Below are 17,957 nucleotides of genomic sequence, written 5' to 3' on the forward strand. Positions count from 1 at the left end.
AAATTCTAGAAACAACCGACAAAATCTTCAACAATTCCCATGAAATCTAAGAAAAATTCCTCAAAATTCTTCAAGTCTCCTCAAAATCCCACAAAATTCCAGTAAAATTTGATGAAATTGTTAGTGTTCAGGAACACACATAATCATGGAATTATATGAAGGTGCTTTATATTTATTTTTATTTATATTTATTATATGAATTATATGGATTATATGAAGGTGCTTTATTGAAGAGCTCTGGGTGTCATGGATACAAAGACCCAAATCTGACCCATCTTGCTTTTGAGCTGAACATGTTCTATACTCTATCATTATACAACTTAGATATTAATTATTAAACTTACACTGTTCTATTGTTTGCATTGTTTTTACCCAAGCATGGATTTCTCGTGATCCCCCTCAACCCCCTAACATTGTTCCTTATGTTCTTTAAACAATAATTATATCTCATCACATCTAACAATTGTATCATTTATCATATATTGATTACACAGGTGCAGTTTCACAAGATCTTTAGCAAGCACAAGGCCTAACATTTCCCAGGGCCTACTTTTCCCAGAGCTTGCCAAACCCAACTTTCTTTCTAAGTCCCCAAATTTTCTAGGATTTTAATACCTTTTACTATCATTTCCCCCTTTGAAAGCATTTTCACTTCACTGTAAGTGCAAATGTTTTTACTTGATACAGTCCTTTGTTTCTGAGTTTACACTTGATGTTCTTCGAATCCTTGATTGATGTAAAAGTTGTCCTGGATGCTGTCAGGAACTGGAGAACCAGAAGATGGTGGGGCTGGATCTCGTCTCAGTGCCTTTATTATTTTCTGGTTCCAGGACATTTTCTTCTGTATTTCTCCTTTTAAGATGCTGTAAACTAACCAAATTGCTAAGAATACAATTAGTAAGATTATCACACTCTCAATGATAGATTTAATCCATGAATTCACATTCCACCCTAATCCTTTGAAGATTTTGCCTAACCAACTTGTAGTCAAATCCTTTTGCTCTTCCTGCGCTTTGTGCTCTATTTGTTGCAACTGATTGATGTCATATTCTACATCTGCAGTCACATTTGGGATGTGGACACAGCAATGATCAATCCATCCATTTAAAAACCCACACACTCCAAGCTATTTCAGGAGTAATAAATTGTAATTGTACATTTAGTTCTTTAAATCTTCCCCAGGTCACTCTTGCTAATTTATCTGCCTGACCTGTAAGTTTGTACAACATTTCTTTATTCTGATAGTTTGCTATAGGACTGAGCAAAGACTCTAGGGCCCCCCCAAATTTCACATCACCAGAGGGTTCTTACCAAGTGTCATCTTGATTTTGTTCCTATCCTAATCTTTCTTAGCTATGCCTGTGTCTTGCCACTGAGTTGTTTTTAAGCAGATTTCACATTTTGACATTACTGAGTTTGCCATTGTTAGCATCTGTACTGAGATTAATTTTTGTTTTAGCAATTTTACCAATGCCTCTGCACCCCAATGACATTTGTTATGTTTAATTTATAGAACTTCTCTCATTATCAAGGGGGTTAACACTATTTGTCTTTGTGCAGTTACGTACCACTCTTCTGAATTCTTTTGTGCATTTAGCAAATGTCCCAATTTCTCATCTTCTATGCAATACTTCAGTTTTGGAGGCAAATTAAATTGAGATACATTAACTTTTAAAGATATCAATGCCATTGTTCTTCCAACTTTTTGAGCAATCTGTTGAGCTGTCCAGTCTGCTTTTCGATTTTCTTCACAAATTTTGGAGTTTCTTGATTGGTGTCCTTTGCAGTGCATAATTGCTACTTGTTCAGGTTTTGTATTGCTTTTATCAATTGCAGGACTGCATCTTGATGTTTAATGTGTGTACCTTGAGAAGACAGTAGTCTTCTTTCTTTCCACAGCACTCTGTGGACATGCACCACTCCAAAGCATACTCTGAGCCAGTCCAGATGGCCTGTTGCTGGTGATGTCTTAAAGGTAAAGCTACCCCATGACATTACCCTTTTCCCTTTACTCAATTCTAGTGCTCTGCTTAAGGCAACCAGTTCTGCCCTCTGGGCAGATGGATTTGCTGATAATGCTTTTGCCTCCACTATTGTACTGACTGTTGTTACCACATATCCAGCGTATCTGGTCCCGTTCTCCACCAAGCTGCTTCCATCTGTGAATAGCTCCCACTCTGCTTGCTCCAGTGGGATGTCTTTCAGGTCTTCTCTTGCCAAATAGGTGTCCTCTATTACTTCTACACAGTCATGCTCTAATGGGCCTTCTTCAGTTGTGGTACCCAGGAACAGAGCTGGATTCAAGAGGTCAGTTGTCTTTAGTGTGACATCATCCTGCTCAGTCAGGATTACCTGGAATTTCATCATCCTGCTTGGAGATAGCCAGTGGCCCCTCTTTTGTTCTAAAACAGTGCTCACCATGTGTGGCACATAGACATCTATGTGTCTACCCATGGTGAGTTTCCTGGCTTCTTGTGTCAGCATCACGCTGGCTGCAACTGCCTGCAGGCATGAAGGCCATCCAGCACTAACCTTGTCAAGCTGTTTGGAAAAGCAGCCGACCAGCCTTTCCCAGCTTCCCAAACCTTGGCTCAGCACTCCCAGTGCTAGGTGTAGTCTTTCATGCACAAACAGCTGGAAATCTTTGGACAAATCTGGCAATCCTAACGCCGGAGCAGTTGGCAATGCCTCCTTCAGATTGAGGAAAGCCTCCTTCTGTGCTCTGCCCCAGGTAAACGGCTGCATCTTCTGGGCCTCATCCAGGGGTTTTGCAATTAGTCCATAGTCCATGATCCATAGGCAGCACCACCCTGTCATCACAAGGAAGACTCGCAGCTCATGCACGTTCTGGGGTTCTGGAATAGCACAAATAGCTTGAATACAATTAGTACCCACCTTACATTGCCCTGGTGAGATTTCACATCCCAGGGAAATCACAGTCTGCCAGGCAATTTGTGCCTTTTGTTTAGACTCCTTATATCCTCCCATTCCCAGCTGATTTAAAATTTCAATTGTTACCTTTATGCAGGTTGTTTTCTCTTCTGTAGCTATCAGTATATCATCAACATACTGTAACAGCAGGTATTGTTTTCTCAGTACTTGCCTGTTCTCGGTCCAAATCTCCAGCTCCTTCCCCAGCTGGCTTCCAAATAGGGTTGGACTGTTCTTGTAGCCTTTTGGGAGTCATGTTCAGGTGAGCTGAGTTTTCCTTCCTATTTCTGGATTTTCCCACTCAAAGACAAACAGTTTCCTACTTTTTTTTTTTGTCAAGGGGTATGCAGAAAAAGGCATCTTTTAAATCAAGTACAGTAAACCATTTCTATTTCATTTTTACAGATGCTAAAAATGTGCAAGGATTAGCTACCACTGGGTAAATATCTTTAGTTATTCCATTTATTGCTCTCAAATCCTGCACTAGTCTTTATTGGTCAACACAGAAATTTGGGCTCCAGTGTTAACTACAAAAGTAAAAAGTGGATGTATAGGACCCACTATTACTGAGAAACCGCTCAGACTATTCAGCCTAGTCTTCACAGAAGTATGGAGAACATCATTTATTTCTATCTTTAGCACACTTTTATAGGGTTTTAAAGGGTCCCCGGGCTAAGCAAGTTACTCTTGGTTAATCCACACAGGTTTACATTTTTTCTCTTATACACAAGGATATTGTTTTGCTTCATTCTCTCTGCTTCAGGAAAGTTTCAAGGACATGAGCCTTTAATATCACAACTTATACCAAAGGCTGGTTTGTGCAGACAGGCCTTTACTAAAATATCATGCCCACCTTGTGTTCAAATATTCTCTACACACTATTGCTGTAATCAGTATGTCTCCAGTTTTGTTATTTCTAGTGAGCACTTGAAATAAAAGCAACCTCTGCCTCTCTGCTCACCCATGAGAGGCACAGTTCCCAGTTTCCCTGATTCTGAGGCTCTTTGGGCTCCACTCCCAGAAGCTGAGAAGGAGACGGCTTTGGCTCACAGCCCAGAGCCTGTGGAGCTGTGCTGGGTTATCCAATGGGGCATTCCATACAATGAACTTGGGACAGTGCCAATTAGAAACAACTTCACTCAACTTTGAAGTGAGAAGCCATCTATTACCTTTCTGGGGACCCCCTTCTTTATCTCTAGTGACCACCAATACTGGCAGTGAGAGATTTGTGTTCTCTTGTCTGGGTTTTCCTTAAGAGAACCAATGCATCTAACACCTTTGCTTTCTCTGATTTTTCTTCTGCCATTTTTACAGGTCCATCATTTCTACTGGAATGAATTAGCTCTTTTGGAGGGCAAATTTGATTCAGGAGAGGGGTTTCCCCCTCTTCTGTTTCTTTTAGCGAGTCAGCATTTTTGAATTTTCATCCTGGAGAGCTGCTCGCAACAGATTGATCTTACTCTTTTCTGCATTGAATTGTTTTTGCAAAATTTCAACTAGGTTTTGGAGGGAGTCTATTCCAGTTCTATCCTCACTTCTTTGCTTAAAGCCAGTTTCTAGAGCTGCTGTAAAACAAGCTCCCAAAACTGAGCAGAGTATAGTTTGATTTTTGCCCAGTTTAAATTTTCTTTCATCTTGTAAAGAACATACTCTATCAATCACATTTTCCAAATTAAACCAGTAACTAAGGGCCCACTTTTCCCCTCTTGGAGAAGGTCGGGCATTGTGTTTTGCTAACAGAGCATAAAATGCAGCTTTAACTTCTGCACTGCCCTTTTCAGTCATTTTTACAAAGGGAAAACCTCTACAGGGAGGTATAAACTTCAATTACACACACACACACACACACACACACACACACACACTCTGCTTTTTGCTTCCCTGTGTGGGTAAAAAGACCAAATCTGCTTGGGAGGCACTCTTTCAGTTTAAAATTCTGATTGTCTCTTCGCTACACCAAGCACTCAAAATTCATACACACACCAACAACAAAAACATTCCCGCCCTTTTGCACTAAGAGATCTCTTGTGAAATTCTGCAGACAGAGCCCTCAAGTGAGTGTGGGGTGATCTTCACCTCGGTGTGTGCAGTTTGCGCGAAATTCGAGTCACCCCCTTGCATTCTAGACACTGCTCACTCTCTTGGGAGTGTCGGGCTGGGTGCGGCTGGAGCAAAATATCTTTCCCCTAAAACAGACTGCACAACAAACCTGCAGCCCCTTCTGTCTGTCAGAAATCCTGTCTGTGACTCCAGTTTAAATGTCACGATTCGCTAACGCCAGTGGGAGTCGCAAGAAATTTGTTTGATCTCAGAATGCAAAAAGGACACAAAGGGATTTCAGTTTAAATCACAACAGCAATAATATACATTTATTTTAGTGACAACAAGGGTTATGTGATAGAGGAGAGGGAGAGAGAGAGAGATAAAGAAAACAAAGTAAAGAAAGAGAGAAGAGGAGGTTATAGCTAACAACAGATGAGACGGGGTCTCTGGGGTCTTTTTCCATGGGGAGATCTCGCCAAAATTAATTTAGCCTTATGTAATTCTTCCCCAAAGTGACCTTGTTTCCAATGTGCTAATAAGCACCCCAAAGGAGAAGTACCTGCTATGAGAGCATTGCTGCCCAAAACCCCTTTAAGTTTCTCCATGTCACAACTACAATACACCACAAATGCCGAACCTGCAACGCTTTTGCAGTCGTCTGATGGACGGCACCTGGGCAATACCAACAGGAATTCCTTTAGCCCAACCAAGCGCAGCTTTTGCTGCGTCTTATTGGCAGGCACCCAAACCAAAGTGAAAGCACCTTACCTCTTCTCCTGGGGACGCTATGAGCAGCGCAGACGGTCGCAGCCGATGGGCTCCCCGAGAATCCCTCGGTGCCGGCTGGAGCAGGATCGGGTCGCGAGCTCGCTCAGCAGCACTCACAAGGTCCCATCTGTGTCACCAAAATGTTAGAGTTCAGGAACACACATCATCACAAGTGATTATATGCAGGTGCTTTATTGAAGAGCTCTGGGTGTCAGGGGTACACAGACCCAAATCTGACCCATCTCGGTTTTGAGCTGAACATGTTTTATACTCTATCATTATACAACTTAGATATTAATTATTAAACTTACATTGTTCTATTGTTTGCATTGTTTTTACCCAAGCACGGATTTCTCATGTTCCCCCCTCAACCCCCTAACATTGTTCCTCACGTTCTTTAAACAATAATTATATCTAATCACATCTAACAATTGTGTCATTTATCATATATTGATTACACAGGTGCAGTTTCACATGATCTTTAGCAAACACAAGGCCTAACATTTCCCAGGGCCTACTTTTCCTGGGCTTGCCAAGCCTAAATTCTTTCTGAGTTCCTGAATTTCCTAAGATTTAAGAATGTTTTACATTCACCTCCAGATAAAAGAGTCCTGCCTGAACAGTCACAGAGCTACATCTATTTTTAATTTTAACTTTTTTTAAATTTTTCCAGAGCCTGCTGGCTGTGTTCAAAGTTTTCTCCCTATTTTCTCCCTAATGCAAATTCTCCAGAAACTGTGCTTTTACATCCTTTTGCATTGATTAAATGCAAAAGTCAATCCAAACACTGGGAAAACTTGAACTTCAATCTCTACCCAGGCAAAATATCTACCTCCCACATGTGAAGCCATGAGCTGCCAAGTACTGTCCCCACTGTCATACCCTGTCCCCTGGAGGTCTGCTGATGCCATTTCAAAGGGGTTGCCAATGAAAACCAGTTTGAAGATTTTTGTAGTTTCCACATTGGCATTAAAATCCTTGACTAGAAAAAACACAAGTCAAAATTTCTAGGATTCTTCCATACTGTCATTCTCCCCCTGGATTTTAGAGTGTCTGAACAGTCAGACAAGGTTTTAGTTTAAGACACTACAGACAAAGTCCCTGCTGTTCGGTGATCCCATTCCATCAGCATATAGTCCTGATGTTTCCTTTAGGCAGGAGCAGCAAAGGCAAGAATGAGCCAAACAAGCTGTTCCTGTGTTCTCATGTCCTGCACAGCAGTAACTGGGAGTTCAAGAATGGATTCAGGAGACAATGGGTGCACAGGGAGCCACAAAGCCTTTGGGATGCTGAAATGGACCAGCCTGGTGCCTGTGCCCGGGCTGCACCGGGCTGAGCTCCAACTGGACAATCTAACAATGGTTGAATGGACACACCATGGGCCACTGGAGACTCCTACTCCTAGTTCTGTGAGCTACACAATTCACCTGTCATTCATCAGATGATTTTTTCATCTTTGCTTGAAATCCAGGAGAGGAAAAGGTCAACATGGAAAAGTGTTCTCCCAGTTCTAGTGACACCTGTGCCTGCACACTACCTGTGCCCATGGCAGGGTGGTTGGAGACTGGATGATGTTGATGATACTTTGCAACACCAAGTGCTCTGGGATTCTGGGATTGCCCAAGTGGAGAGCAAAACAGAGCCGTGTAAGTCTCTGCTTTTTTTCAGCGTATGCTGCTTCTTCCTTTGTTCCAAGGAAGTCCAGGATTTTGTTTCATGTGTCTTCAAGGTGCCTGGACAGAAGAGAGGGAGGGCAGCTGAAGCACAGGGCTCCTGCCCCATCAGACTCTCTCTCTCTCTCTCTCTTTCTCAGGATGGTGCCAATGCCGCTGCCTTGGGACACCTGAGTGTGGAAGGCGAGCTCGCCCTCAAGCACGGCCACCCAACTCAGTCACGGGCACAGGCTGCAGGTGAAGCTGGCAAGCGTTGCTGGGAAGCTGCAGGTGAAGAGAAAGCCATTGTGGCCAACTCTGCTGAAGCCTTCTGCCAAAGCAAAGGCAATTGTGCCCACAGCCTCCCCCTGTTTGGCACCCGGCTGCTGCGGACGCCTCAGTGTGCAGGTGCCAACGTTGGGGCTGCTGCTGTTCCTGGGCACACTCTGCTGCTATCTCTCTGGGCTCCAGAGCCGCTTGGGCAGCAGCCACTGGGCAGCCCTGCTGGAGGAGACATCGCCACCCTCCCCATGGTGGCAGCAGCTCTGTGGGCCCCGAGCTCTGTGTCAGGAGGGCCTCGGTCACAGCAGCGTGGCCTGGGCAGCCGCGAGGGCCCGGGCTGGCCGCCAGCCCTGCCTCTGCCCACTGCCCCTTCCTGGAGGCACCCAGTGGCCGTGGCCTGGCAGCACCCTCCTGCCCTCCATGTCCCCAGCCAGCCCAGCCTGGGCACCTCGGGCTGTCCCCACCCTCCCGCTGGGGTGGTGTCCCAGCCTCCAGGCCTTCTGCTGCAGGCCTGGGGGACATTTTGGGGAAGCACCGGAGCAGCCGGGTGTCAGGAAAAAGGCGGCTGCCCGGGGGCTGCTTATGGCCTCTGACACCCAATTCCTCAGGGCTTCCCACCACCCCGGCTCCTCCAGGGCCTTCTGTCCCCTTGGAACCTCCCGCCACCCACTCCCTCACACATCCCCCTCGTGCCTTCCCACTGCCTTGTCCCGTCTGGGCCTCCGCAGCCCCTCATCCCTTCACGGCCTCCCAGCACCCCGTGCCCTCAGGGGCTCCCCCAGCCTGGCCCAGCAGCAGCGCCGCAGCCCCACAGGAGCTCCAGCAGCTCCTCAGCCATCACGGCAGCAACACACGGGCAGCAGGCCACAGATGGCACTTCCTGCCTGCCACAGGGCTTGTGGCTTCAGCACAACCACCAAAGGCCAAGGGGCTTCTGGCCATTTCCCCTGCACCACTGCACGCCCTGGCAGGTTGCTGAACACAAGAACCCTTTTCCCTCTCTTCCCCTATGCCCCACACACCCTGGGCAGCAAAAGAAAGGTCTTGGGACTCTTGTGGTTTATAACATATCCTATATTATTTACATACTAAAAAGAAATAAATAGAACAAAACAATCCTTATCAGATAAAAAAATCCCAGATGTCCCCGGTGGCCTCAGCAGACAGAGCTTCTCAGATCATCTCTGAGCACAGGTCCAGTAGCGCAGCCAGCCCAGGCCCGACAGACGAGGCCGTGTCCTCCATGCCCTGAGGATTTGGTCTTGCATCCTCTGCAGGATGGAATATTGGCCACTCTGGATGGCCCGGAGGACATACAGCGTTTCAAGTGCCAGGTCTGACACGGCACAGCTTCTGTCCTCCGTCAGGCATTCGAGGGCTGCAAGAGAGACGAACAGAGCCACGGTCAGATCCCAGACATGCGGGGGCCCAGCGAGAGCCCCCTGCCAGGGCCATGCCAGCCGGCTCTTGCCTTGGCCAGGAGGGAGCAGGGACCAAGGGGGTCAGCCCGAAGCTGCTGGCCACAAATGCCCCACGTGGCCCTGAAATCTCACTGTGCTCTGCCCACGCCGCCCCTCATCGGCACAGGGAGCAGAGCCCTCCACAGCCAGGCCAGGGCTTGCAGCTGCCCCCGACAGCCACCGCTGTCAGCCCGCTGCCCTGGCTCACCTCTGCACAACACCTGGAGCTCTGCCTGCTGCCCCCTCAGCTGCTCCCCGGCCATCCCTGAGAACACAGAGCCTGTCAGGGTCCCAGCAGCACAGCTCCCTGCCAGCGGCGCTGCCAGCCCTGTGGCCACACGGCCTCCTGCCCCGGCATGCCTCAGCCCGGGCCCTTGCCGCATCCTGACTCAGCCCAAGGGCACGGCTGCCAGAGGCCGGCAGCAGCAGCCCCGAGGGCAGGCGGGGATCCAGGGCGCCGGGTCCGGGTGCCGCTGCCGGGGCAGCAGCCGGGGCTGGGGCCGAGCTGCGGCGGGGCGGGGAGGGAGCCCGGGCTCAGGACTCACCGATGACCCCGATGGCCGCCGCTCGCAGGGTCTCCTGTGGGTCCTGCAGGTACTGCAGGGCCCGGCGCAGGTGCTCGGCCAAGGGGATCCTGTTGTCTGCCAGCTGGAGAGAGCGGCAGGAGGGAAGGGTTGGCGCGGGCTCTGCCCCTCGGCCCGGCGCTGCTGCCTGCGGCCAGCCCCGGCCGCCCGTGCCCGGCCAGCCCTAAGGCCCGGCCAGCAGCCGCTGGCGCCGGGCTCCGGAGGGGGCAGAGGGCCGGCTGCTGCCCGGGGAGCCGCGGTGCCGGCGCCCGCAGCCCCGCTGGGCCGGGGCTCCATCGGCACCCGGCTCGGGGCCACAGGGGGCTGGAGAAGAAGCCGTGCGGCCCCCGGGTGCAGCAGTGGGCAGGGGCACAGCTGCCAGCCCCACACACTGAGCACCGGGGCCAGGGGGCTTCTCTAGCCTTTGGCTGACACTTCCAGGCCGTCCTTACCACGAGCTTGGCAAACTTCCACAGTTTCTCCTTCCTCACAGCTTTTTCCAGGTCTGGCCTCTTCAGGAAGTCAGCCGCGCGAAGGAGCGTTGTCCGAGAGGCCTGGGGAGCAGCAGAGAGCCGCAAATGGCCCCACAAGCCAGGGCACGGGAGTGTCCCAGTGCCAAGGCCTGGAGGAGGCTGCAGCCTGCAAGCCTGCATCAGGGCAGGAGGCAGCTGAGCCCCCTGCCAAGGCGCAGCAGCAGCCCAGGAGTCCTCACCTCTGCCACATGCCGATTCTCATCTTGGCAGTGGAAAAAGAGTGGGAGCAGGCTCTGGTACACTTTTTTCTTTAGGGGCTTTCTTCCTTCTTCTTCTGCCGAAGACATTATTCTTTGAAGGAGAGACATGGAGAGCAGCTGCACCTGGCTATCGGGCTGTATGAAAGGAAGGAAGGAAAAATGACCTCATCATTGGCTTCTTGTGGCCCACATTGGCGCAGGCCTGCAAATGCACAGGGCACAAAGTGTCCGGGCAGCAGCCAGTGGCCATGGCTGGGGCACAGAGCCTTACATTGTCCAGGAGTTTCAGGAGCGGCTCAGCCAGCTGCAGGGCCCTGCGCCAGGATATTGGGGTGTCTTTATCCATGAAAATATGGCTCAGGAGAGCAATGCTCATCCTGGCCACGTCACTATCAATGTCCCACAGGAGGTGCACTAGTCTTCCTGTCAGGCTCTGCATTCTTTCGGCCTGTGCAGAACACAAGTGTGTGAAAGCCCGGGCAGCTGCCGCAGGGCCCAGAGGCCAAAGGCCTGTCCCAAAGCACTCGGGCAGCTGAAGCAGGAGGCAGGAGAGCTGGGAGGAGCTGCCTTAGCGCCCAAGGCAAAGGCCAGCCCAGGCCAAGTGACAGCATTGCCCAGCCTCATGCTGCCCACACGGCTTCAGCTGCTGTCCCCTTCTAAACATGGGGGGGTGGTCCCTTAGCAGGAGGAGAGCCCTGAGAACCTGGTGATGCATCTCTCTGGAATTGTACCACAGGTACTTGTACAAGATATCCATTAGGCTGTCAGCACACTCAAGTCCAGGCAATCTAGGAGCTGAAAGGAACAGGGCAGTGAGCGGGGAGCTGGCCGGCAGGAGCCTGGAAGTGCGCAGGGCTGGGCCCAGGCAGCAGCACAGGGCGCGGGTGCTGTCCCAGGCAGCTGTGGCTATGCCAGGGGACAGGGCTGGCAGGGAGCTGAGCGAGGTAGTGCTGGCCATCAGGCTCACCTCCACAAGGAATGCCATGGCAGGGACATCCCAGTGTGGCATCGGTTTGCTGAGCAGCTCAAGCAGGTAGCTTAAGATGCCTTTACACAGGTGGACGGATGCACGGCACATTTCCCTGGTGTCGCTCCGATTGGGAACGGCTTTAAAGAACGACAATGGACTCTCAAGGGAGTCACAACACCAGAATTCCTAGTTTATTGCTTCAGCTCTGTCTTATAGACAGATACGTGGAAAAGTACAGAAAGGAAACTCTTATTGGTTAACAAAGTACTACACCACCATCATTGGTCAGGGGCACTTGCCCCCCCTGACTGTCTCCTGCAAGGAGAAACAACAGGCTGCAAAACAACACCTGCAAGGCTGTTTAGTATCTCTGAGAATTGTCTTAATTCCTTCTCATGAATTCCCCAGGCTAGCTTCAGTCAGGCCTGAGAGCTATGTGGCCTGTAATAACTACAGGCACTCTGGTTCAGATTTAGCATCCACAATTCACCTTTTTCGCTTAGGAAAAAAAAAATTAAAATGTACTGTGTTTGTAATTTCCTGTTGGGCCCTTCAGGAAAAGGAACAAACACAGCACAAGAGGTTTCTTTTACTAGAAATTGGAATGGATGCTGATTTAGAATTAATTTAGAATTTTGGTTTATGTTTTGGTATTTAGGATTTGTTCTCCTTGCAAGGATTTGATGGCTGAGTCTAATATTTCTAATTCAGTGAGTTAATACGCACACTATACAAAACTATATACAACATTGTTAGTCTGTTCGAATTGACAGTCTAACATGTCAATAGAGTAGTTTGAAAGAACACCAAAGTGATAAAAACAATGCACAATGCAATTTATATGCAATTTGATCCCCTCTTCTTATCCCGCTTTTTTTTTTTTTTTCAAATACAATTGAGGGATTTTTGAGGGATTTATAAAGTTTTTATGGTTGCTGTTGTTGTTCATCGGGTTTGAACAGTAGTTCATGAATTTCAGGAAGGTTTAGGGAATTTGAAGTTACTATCTCTTCGCGGCTGTTTGTCAGTTCTGTAAACACAAAATTTAAAAGATACAAAGTGAGTTAGTTTTGGGTCCCGCAGGGACTGCAGGACACTGGCACGGCTCAGGCCGCTGGAGTTGACAGACTTTGTCGAGGTATTTCTTTGGGCTGGTGCAGAAGGTCCCGGTGGAGAGGCCTGCCGCTGTCTTTCTCTCCCTCCGCCACCTTTATGGGTGCGGGGGGGCCGCTGCTAGAGTTCAGATCGGGAGCGCAGCACGGCAAGCGCTCTCTTTCCCTCCCGCGCCTCCCCGCTGGAGCGCGGGGGGACTGTGAGGGCGAGCCGTCCCGTGCACGCGCGGGGAGAGCGAGGTCGCCGGCCCCCCCCGCCTGCGGTTTCTCGCCGGTGTTTCAGACGCGCGGGGGGGGGGATGCTTGCCACGGGCCTGGCCCCGGCCCCAGATCTGGGCTTGAGTTCGGGTTTTTCGGGGTTTTCGCGGCCGGCGGCGGCGGGCAGGCGCAGGGGGAAGGCGAGGCTGCTGCTTTTCTTCTCCCCACCGCTCCTCCGCCCGCGGTCGGCCGGCGGCCGGCCGGACCCTGGCTGGTGGCGGCGGGCAGGTGCAGGGGGAACGCGGCCGCTGCCTCCCCTCCCCCCGCCTCGGCGGCGGCGGCCCGCCGTGTTCTGGATTTGCGCTCGGACTCCTCGGCGGCGGTGGCCCGCGCGCCGGGCGCGGGGGAGTTGAGCGCTGGCTCTCTCCCCCTCCCCCGCCGCGCTGACAGGCCGCAGCGGGGATGTCTGCGCTTTTGTTCGCGGCACAGAAGGAAGAAGCTCGGAGAGCGCGGAGGCGCTGGAGAAAGCAGGTTCTGCGGCGGCCGGCGGTGGCGCTTTTGGCGCCGGCGGAGGCTTTGCGGGTGGCACAGGCGGAGGCGGGAAGTCTCCCGTTGGCAAAGCCCGCGCGCCCAGCTACGCGGATGGCGGCCGCTCAAACCTCTCTGGAGAGGGAGATCTCTCGGCTGTGGGTTGCTCTTGCTCGCCGCCAAAGTCCTCCGAGGGTCTGGGCAGAGCTAAGAGAGCACTATGCAGCTCATCCACGGTTTCATCTCCCGGTCCCTTATCTTGTACAAAGGAGGCACTCCCGGCATCTAAGTTTTTCATCCCGGTTTCACTGTCCTCAGACTGGCTCTGTTTCAGCGCTTTAAAAAGCACTCCCCAGGTGGCTGCTAGGCTACACACGCTGATATCTCCGTTCATGAATTTTGACCGTAAATGGTTCTCTATTGACAGCCAAAGTTCGAGATCAAAGGCATTGTCCATAGTTATAACAAAACCTTGCTCTTTCACCCACTGAAATAAATCACGCATGGCATCTTCAGAAACACTGAGTCCCGTGCGGGGCAGGGCATCCTGCCATGCAAGGTAGGCCAGCTGTTCATCAGCTGAAGTACAGTCCTTCATTATGAGGACTTTATCTTGGCGGCTCCGCGAATGCAGTAATGCAGACGCTAACGGCTCGGACCCGGGGATTTTGAGCTCTGCTTCGCCAAGACGACCGTTCCAAACCCACTCACTGGCAGGCTCCACTATCCTGTTGGTTTCCAGAACCAGCTTCCTCTTGGAAAGCCCGGGAGAATTCCACTTACCCCTCTAGGGGGAAGGGCTGGCTTTTTCCCGCTCACTGCTTACCCTCAGGGGATTAGCAGATCACATCGGTTGCTTTCTGACCTCGGGGGTCGGCTGCAGTTCATGTCGGGTTACCGGACCTCAGGGGTCGGTGTAGCATCACGTCGGGCGGTCACCAGATGCCGTTCCGATTGGGAACGGCCATAAAGAACGACAATGGACTCTCAAGGGAGTCACAACACCAGAATTCCTAGTTTATTGCTTCAGCTCTGTCTTATAGACAGATACGTGGAAAAGTACAGAAAGGAAACTCTTATTGGTTAACAAAGTACTACACCACCATCATTGGTCAGGGGCACTTGCCCCCCCTGACTGTCTCCTGCAAGGAGAAACAACAGGTTGCAAAACAACACCTGCAAGGCTGTTTAGTATCTCTGAGAATTGTCTTAATTCCTTCTCATGAATTTCCCAGGCTAGCTTCAGTCAGGCCTGAGAGCTATGTGGCCTGTAATAACTACAGGCACTCTGGTTCAGATTTAGCATCCACACCCTGGAAGGCAGAAAACGGCACAAAGAGCCTCATCAAGGGGGAGAACAACCTCTCCCAGGACTGACTGACACAGTTGTCATATTGCCCCAGCACCCTGTGAGGAGATGTCGGCCCTTGAGATGAGGCTGCTCCGGCACACCCTCCTCTCACAGCCTTTTGCAGTCTCCTTGGCCATCCCTCGCTGACGAGGCCCTCGCTCACGAGGCCCTCAGGCCCATGGCCACGGGGACTGTGGGGGGCATCCCGGCCATGGGGCACAAATGTCAGAGGCAGTGGGGAGAAGGGGGGCTCACCTGGCCAGCAGACCCACGGCATAGTGGTGGGTGTCAGCACAGAGCAGCGTGTCCCAGCCACGCTTGCGTTCCATTGCCACCACCACATGCTCCAAGTGGAGACTGCAGGGCAGGGCCTTCAGGGTCTGCACTGCAAACCTGTGTGCACAGCAAAGCCCAGGTGACACTGGGAGCGCTGGCTCCAAGGCTGGGGAAGTGTCAGGGACAGGAGGACTGGCATGGAGCACCTGTTGGGGCTGGTGGAGAGGCCGTGTTGCTCCTGGCATTCCTTCCAGAGGGTACGGACGTCACAGGGGAAGCAGCGGGCCTGGTGGCCCTGAAGCTGCCCCTAGGCCAGGTTTGTGCCCAGTGCCTGAAGCAGGGAGATGCAGTGGGGGAAGGAGGCAACAGAGCTGCTGGAGAGGCGGCCGGCCTTGTGGTGAGCAAAGGCCAGCTCCAGAAACTTACAGTCAGGGAAAAGACAGCCGTCTTGTCCCCATCAGAGGTGCACAGGTTTTTCTGTGGCCAGCTCCCCACCACATTGATGAGGAGCGGTGTCACTTCCTCTGAAATCCAGGGTGAGAGCAAGATGTTCGTCCACATGGCCATAGCAGCTCTGCGGGGTCAGACACAGCACCATGGGCTGGGCAGCAGCGGCGAGCTGAGCTGGCCGCCAGCTCTGCCTGTGCCCCCTGCCCCTGAGTGGCGGCAGCAGCCAGGCAGCCCAGCCCTGTGGGGACAGGCCCCTGAGGGGCAGGCTGGCAGCACGGCAGCGGGCTCGGGGGCTGACTTTGTAGCAGGGCTGGCAAAGGGAGCAGCCAGAGGGCCCTGGAAGTCTGTGTTGCTCACAGCCCTGGGCCAGGCTGTACAGGGGGATGGGCTGGGGAGCCCTGAGCCCTCGGGGCAGCTGGGCCCCATACCTGTCACACGTTGGGGCCACCCACAGGAGAGTGATGGCCACATCATTGGGCTCTGCCTCGGCCACTTGCATCAGGGCCCAGTCCATCCTGTGCTCAGCAGCCTCATTGGCCATGAGCCACTGGTGGATGTATCTCACCATGCCAGGCACCTGGAGAAGGCACAGGGAGACTTGGAATGCTAGCAGAGGGAGTCAGCAATGTGCCCAGCTTCTTCCCCAGACAAGTGCTTCTCTTCCAGCACGCTGCCATGGCCTCAAAAGCTTCAAGTGGGCAGCAGGCGTGGCTTGGGAAAGCCAAGCAATTGCTGGAGGATCAAAGGCTGGCCACAGGCTGCTTACTTGCTCTGGACTGAAAAGAGCTGTCTCTACAAGCATATCCAGCTGGGCAGCGCTGCTCTGTTCTGCCAAGACCTCTGAGGATGCCTTGACCTCAGTGTCCATGGGTCTGGTGTCTTCCTTGCCAGTTCTCGTGATGAATTGGTAAAGAAACTGTAGGAGAAGGGCAGGAAGGCAGGGAAGTTGCATGGAGTGCTCCAAGTGCGGTGCTGGGCTGAGCAGTGCCAGCAGGCCCAGCCCAGGTGGGGATGGCTGCAGGTACCTGCGCTGCTCTGTGGAAGCGGCCACGGGCGGTGTCCTGCTCTTGTGTGCCGTCCATGGCTGCATCTGGCAAAGAGCAGCCAGAGCTGAGGGGCTCGGGGAGAGGCCGGAGAGCACAGCCCAGCCCTGCGTTCCCCAGGAGGGACAGTCCCGAGATGCCCCAGGGGATGCAGCACAGTCACTGCGGGGAGAGGCAGCCCAGGCCTCTCTTCCATCCTTTCTGTGGCCTTTTCCAGGGGACGGGACAGGACGGGACGGGATGGGATGGAGCCAAGCCGGCCACAGGCAGAACCCTGTTGGCCAGCTCTGCCACTCACCCTCCTGCAGTGGCTGGAACGGCTGCACCTCTTCAGTCTCCTGTGCTGGGGCCGTTTGAGGGCCTTCTTCCTCCTCCTCGTCCTCTTCAACTCAGGCCAACTTGGGCACTCTCGGGGGTCACCGCTCCATGGCAGTGCCTGGATTTCTGGCTACCTGCAGGAGAGATGCCTGGGAGAAGAACCGAGGCAGCAAGTCCTGCAGTCGTTCCTGGAAGGCACCTGCAAGACTCAAGTCCTGGCAAGACTACAGGACAGCAAGTCCTGCAGTCGGCTCTTGAGGGCTCCTTCCACAAGCACAGGAGTCTCCTGATTGTGGTGTGGCCTCAGGGGCAGTGACTGCAGGGATTGGAGATGCCTGGGACAAGCTCCAAGTCCCCAAGTCCTGTGGTGTGGTCCTGAGGTCAGCTGCAGGAATAAGGGCTCAGAAAAGCTCCAGGTCCAACACAAAGGAGTGCGCTGTGCGGGGGCTCCTCACAGCACCGCTCTGGCGCGTCCTGACCCGTTGCATGCACCGAGCACTGTGGCGTGGCCCTGTCACCGCCAGCTCCTATGTCAGCACGTGTCACAAAGGGCCCTTTGACATCTGCTCCCGTTGCCACCATCCCACGGTGACCGTGCTGCAGCATGTCACAAAGGGCTCTTGCACACCCTGCCCTCCGCCCTGGGGCCGCCCCCATCCCCCCCCAAGTGGCCCAGCTTGGAAGGAATCCCTTGCCCAAAGTGTCTAAGACAGCCTGACAGGATCTTTAGGAACAGCTTGTTAGAAATGAAATGGAGTCAAATTTATCAATAAGAATTTTATTGAAAACTTTGTAAAATTTACTCATGGAAATGTCTTGGTTTTGGGAGACAAGTGTCTGCTAGGGAGGGCAGGAGCCTCCCCTGGAATGAAAAATGTAGACCCCCTCCTTCTGAATCATTATAACTTTGAACTCAAGGGGCTCTCAGGCAGAGATCTGGGGATAGGAATAACATTTCTTTACTAATATTTATAACCAGGCAAACAAACAACAATAACTACAGCGTTAACAACAAAACAGAACCAGGGACCCTGTGACAGTTTTCTGGGCTGAGACGGGAAAGGATGGAGGAGAGGCTTTGCTTCACAAACTCCCTCGGGTTGGCAGTCAGTCCTGGTGCTCCTGCAGGGCTCTGAGGAACACTCAGCTGGAACAGCAGGGATGAGCTGAGATCCTGGGCCGGTGGCTGAGGTGGATCAGCAGCTCCACGGTGGTGGCTGGCACTGCCACACGTCCCGGCAGGACAGGGGGTGCGAGGCCACCTACAAAGAGGGAAGAA

General features: G+C 52.2%; 1 protein-coding gene across 25 annotated transcripts in view; it reads right to left on the reverse strand.

The window, feature by feature from the left end:
• Positions 1-657: 657 nt before the first annotated feature.
• Positions 658-17,957, reverse strand: part of LOC147645189 (uncharacterized) — a 110,270-nt gene continuing 92,970 nt past the window's right edge. Inside the window, exons 1-16 of one of the 25 annotated variants that reach the window (XM_086874951.1) lie at positions 16,659-17,185; positions 16,343-16,407; positions 16,084-16,233; positions 15,746-15,894; positions 15,294-15,441; positions 15,074-15,198; positions 14,847-14,984; positions 11,400-11,539; positions 11,095-11,227; positions 10,704-10,880; positions 10,412-10,567; positions 5,743-5,869; positions 5,534-5,646; positions 3,104-3,253; positions 1,994-2,855; positions 658-1,952 (exon numbers count right to left, since the gene is read on the reverse strand). In XM_086874951.1, coding sequence (XP_086731077.1) covers positions 15,175-15,198; positions 15,294-15,441; positions 15,746-15,894; positions 16,084-16,233; positions 16,343-16,399 — 528 coding nt within the window. In that variant the 5' untranslated portion in view covers positions 16,400-16,407; positions 16,659-17,185 and the 3' untranslated portion in view covers positions 658-1,952; positions 1,994-2,855; positions 3,104-3,253; ... (6 more) ...; positions 14,847-14,984; positions 15,074-15,174. Of the gene's footprint in view, positions 1,953-1,993; positions 2,856-3,103; positions 3,254-4,222; positions 5,647-5,742; positions 5,870-10,411; positions 10,568-10,703; positions 10,881-11,094; positions 11,228-11,399; positions 11,752-14,416; positions 14,985-15,073; positions 15,442-15,745; positions 15,895-16,083; positions 16,234-16,342; positions 16,408-16,658; positions 17,220-17,957 lie in introns of those variants that run through there. The other 24 variants (XM_086874952.1, XM_086874940.1, XM_086874953.1 and 21 more) reach the window with 24 other exon arrangements.

Source organism: Cyanistes caeruleus, unplaced genomic scaffold (assembly GCF_971803275.1).
Source record: "Cyanistes caeruleus unplaced genomic scaffold, bCyaCae1.hap1.1 HAP1_SUPER_29, whole genome shotgun sequence".
Classification (NCBI taxonomy): Eukaryota; Metazoa; Chordata; class Aves; order Passeriformes; family Paridae; genus Cyanistes; species Cyanistes caeruleus.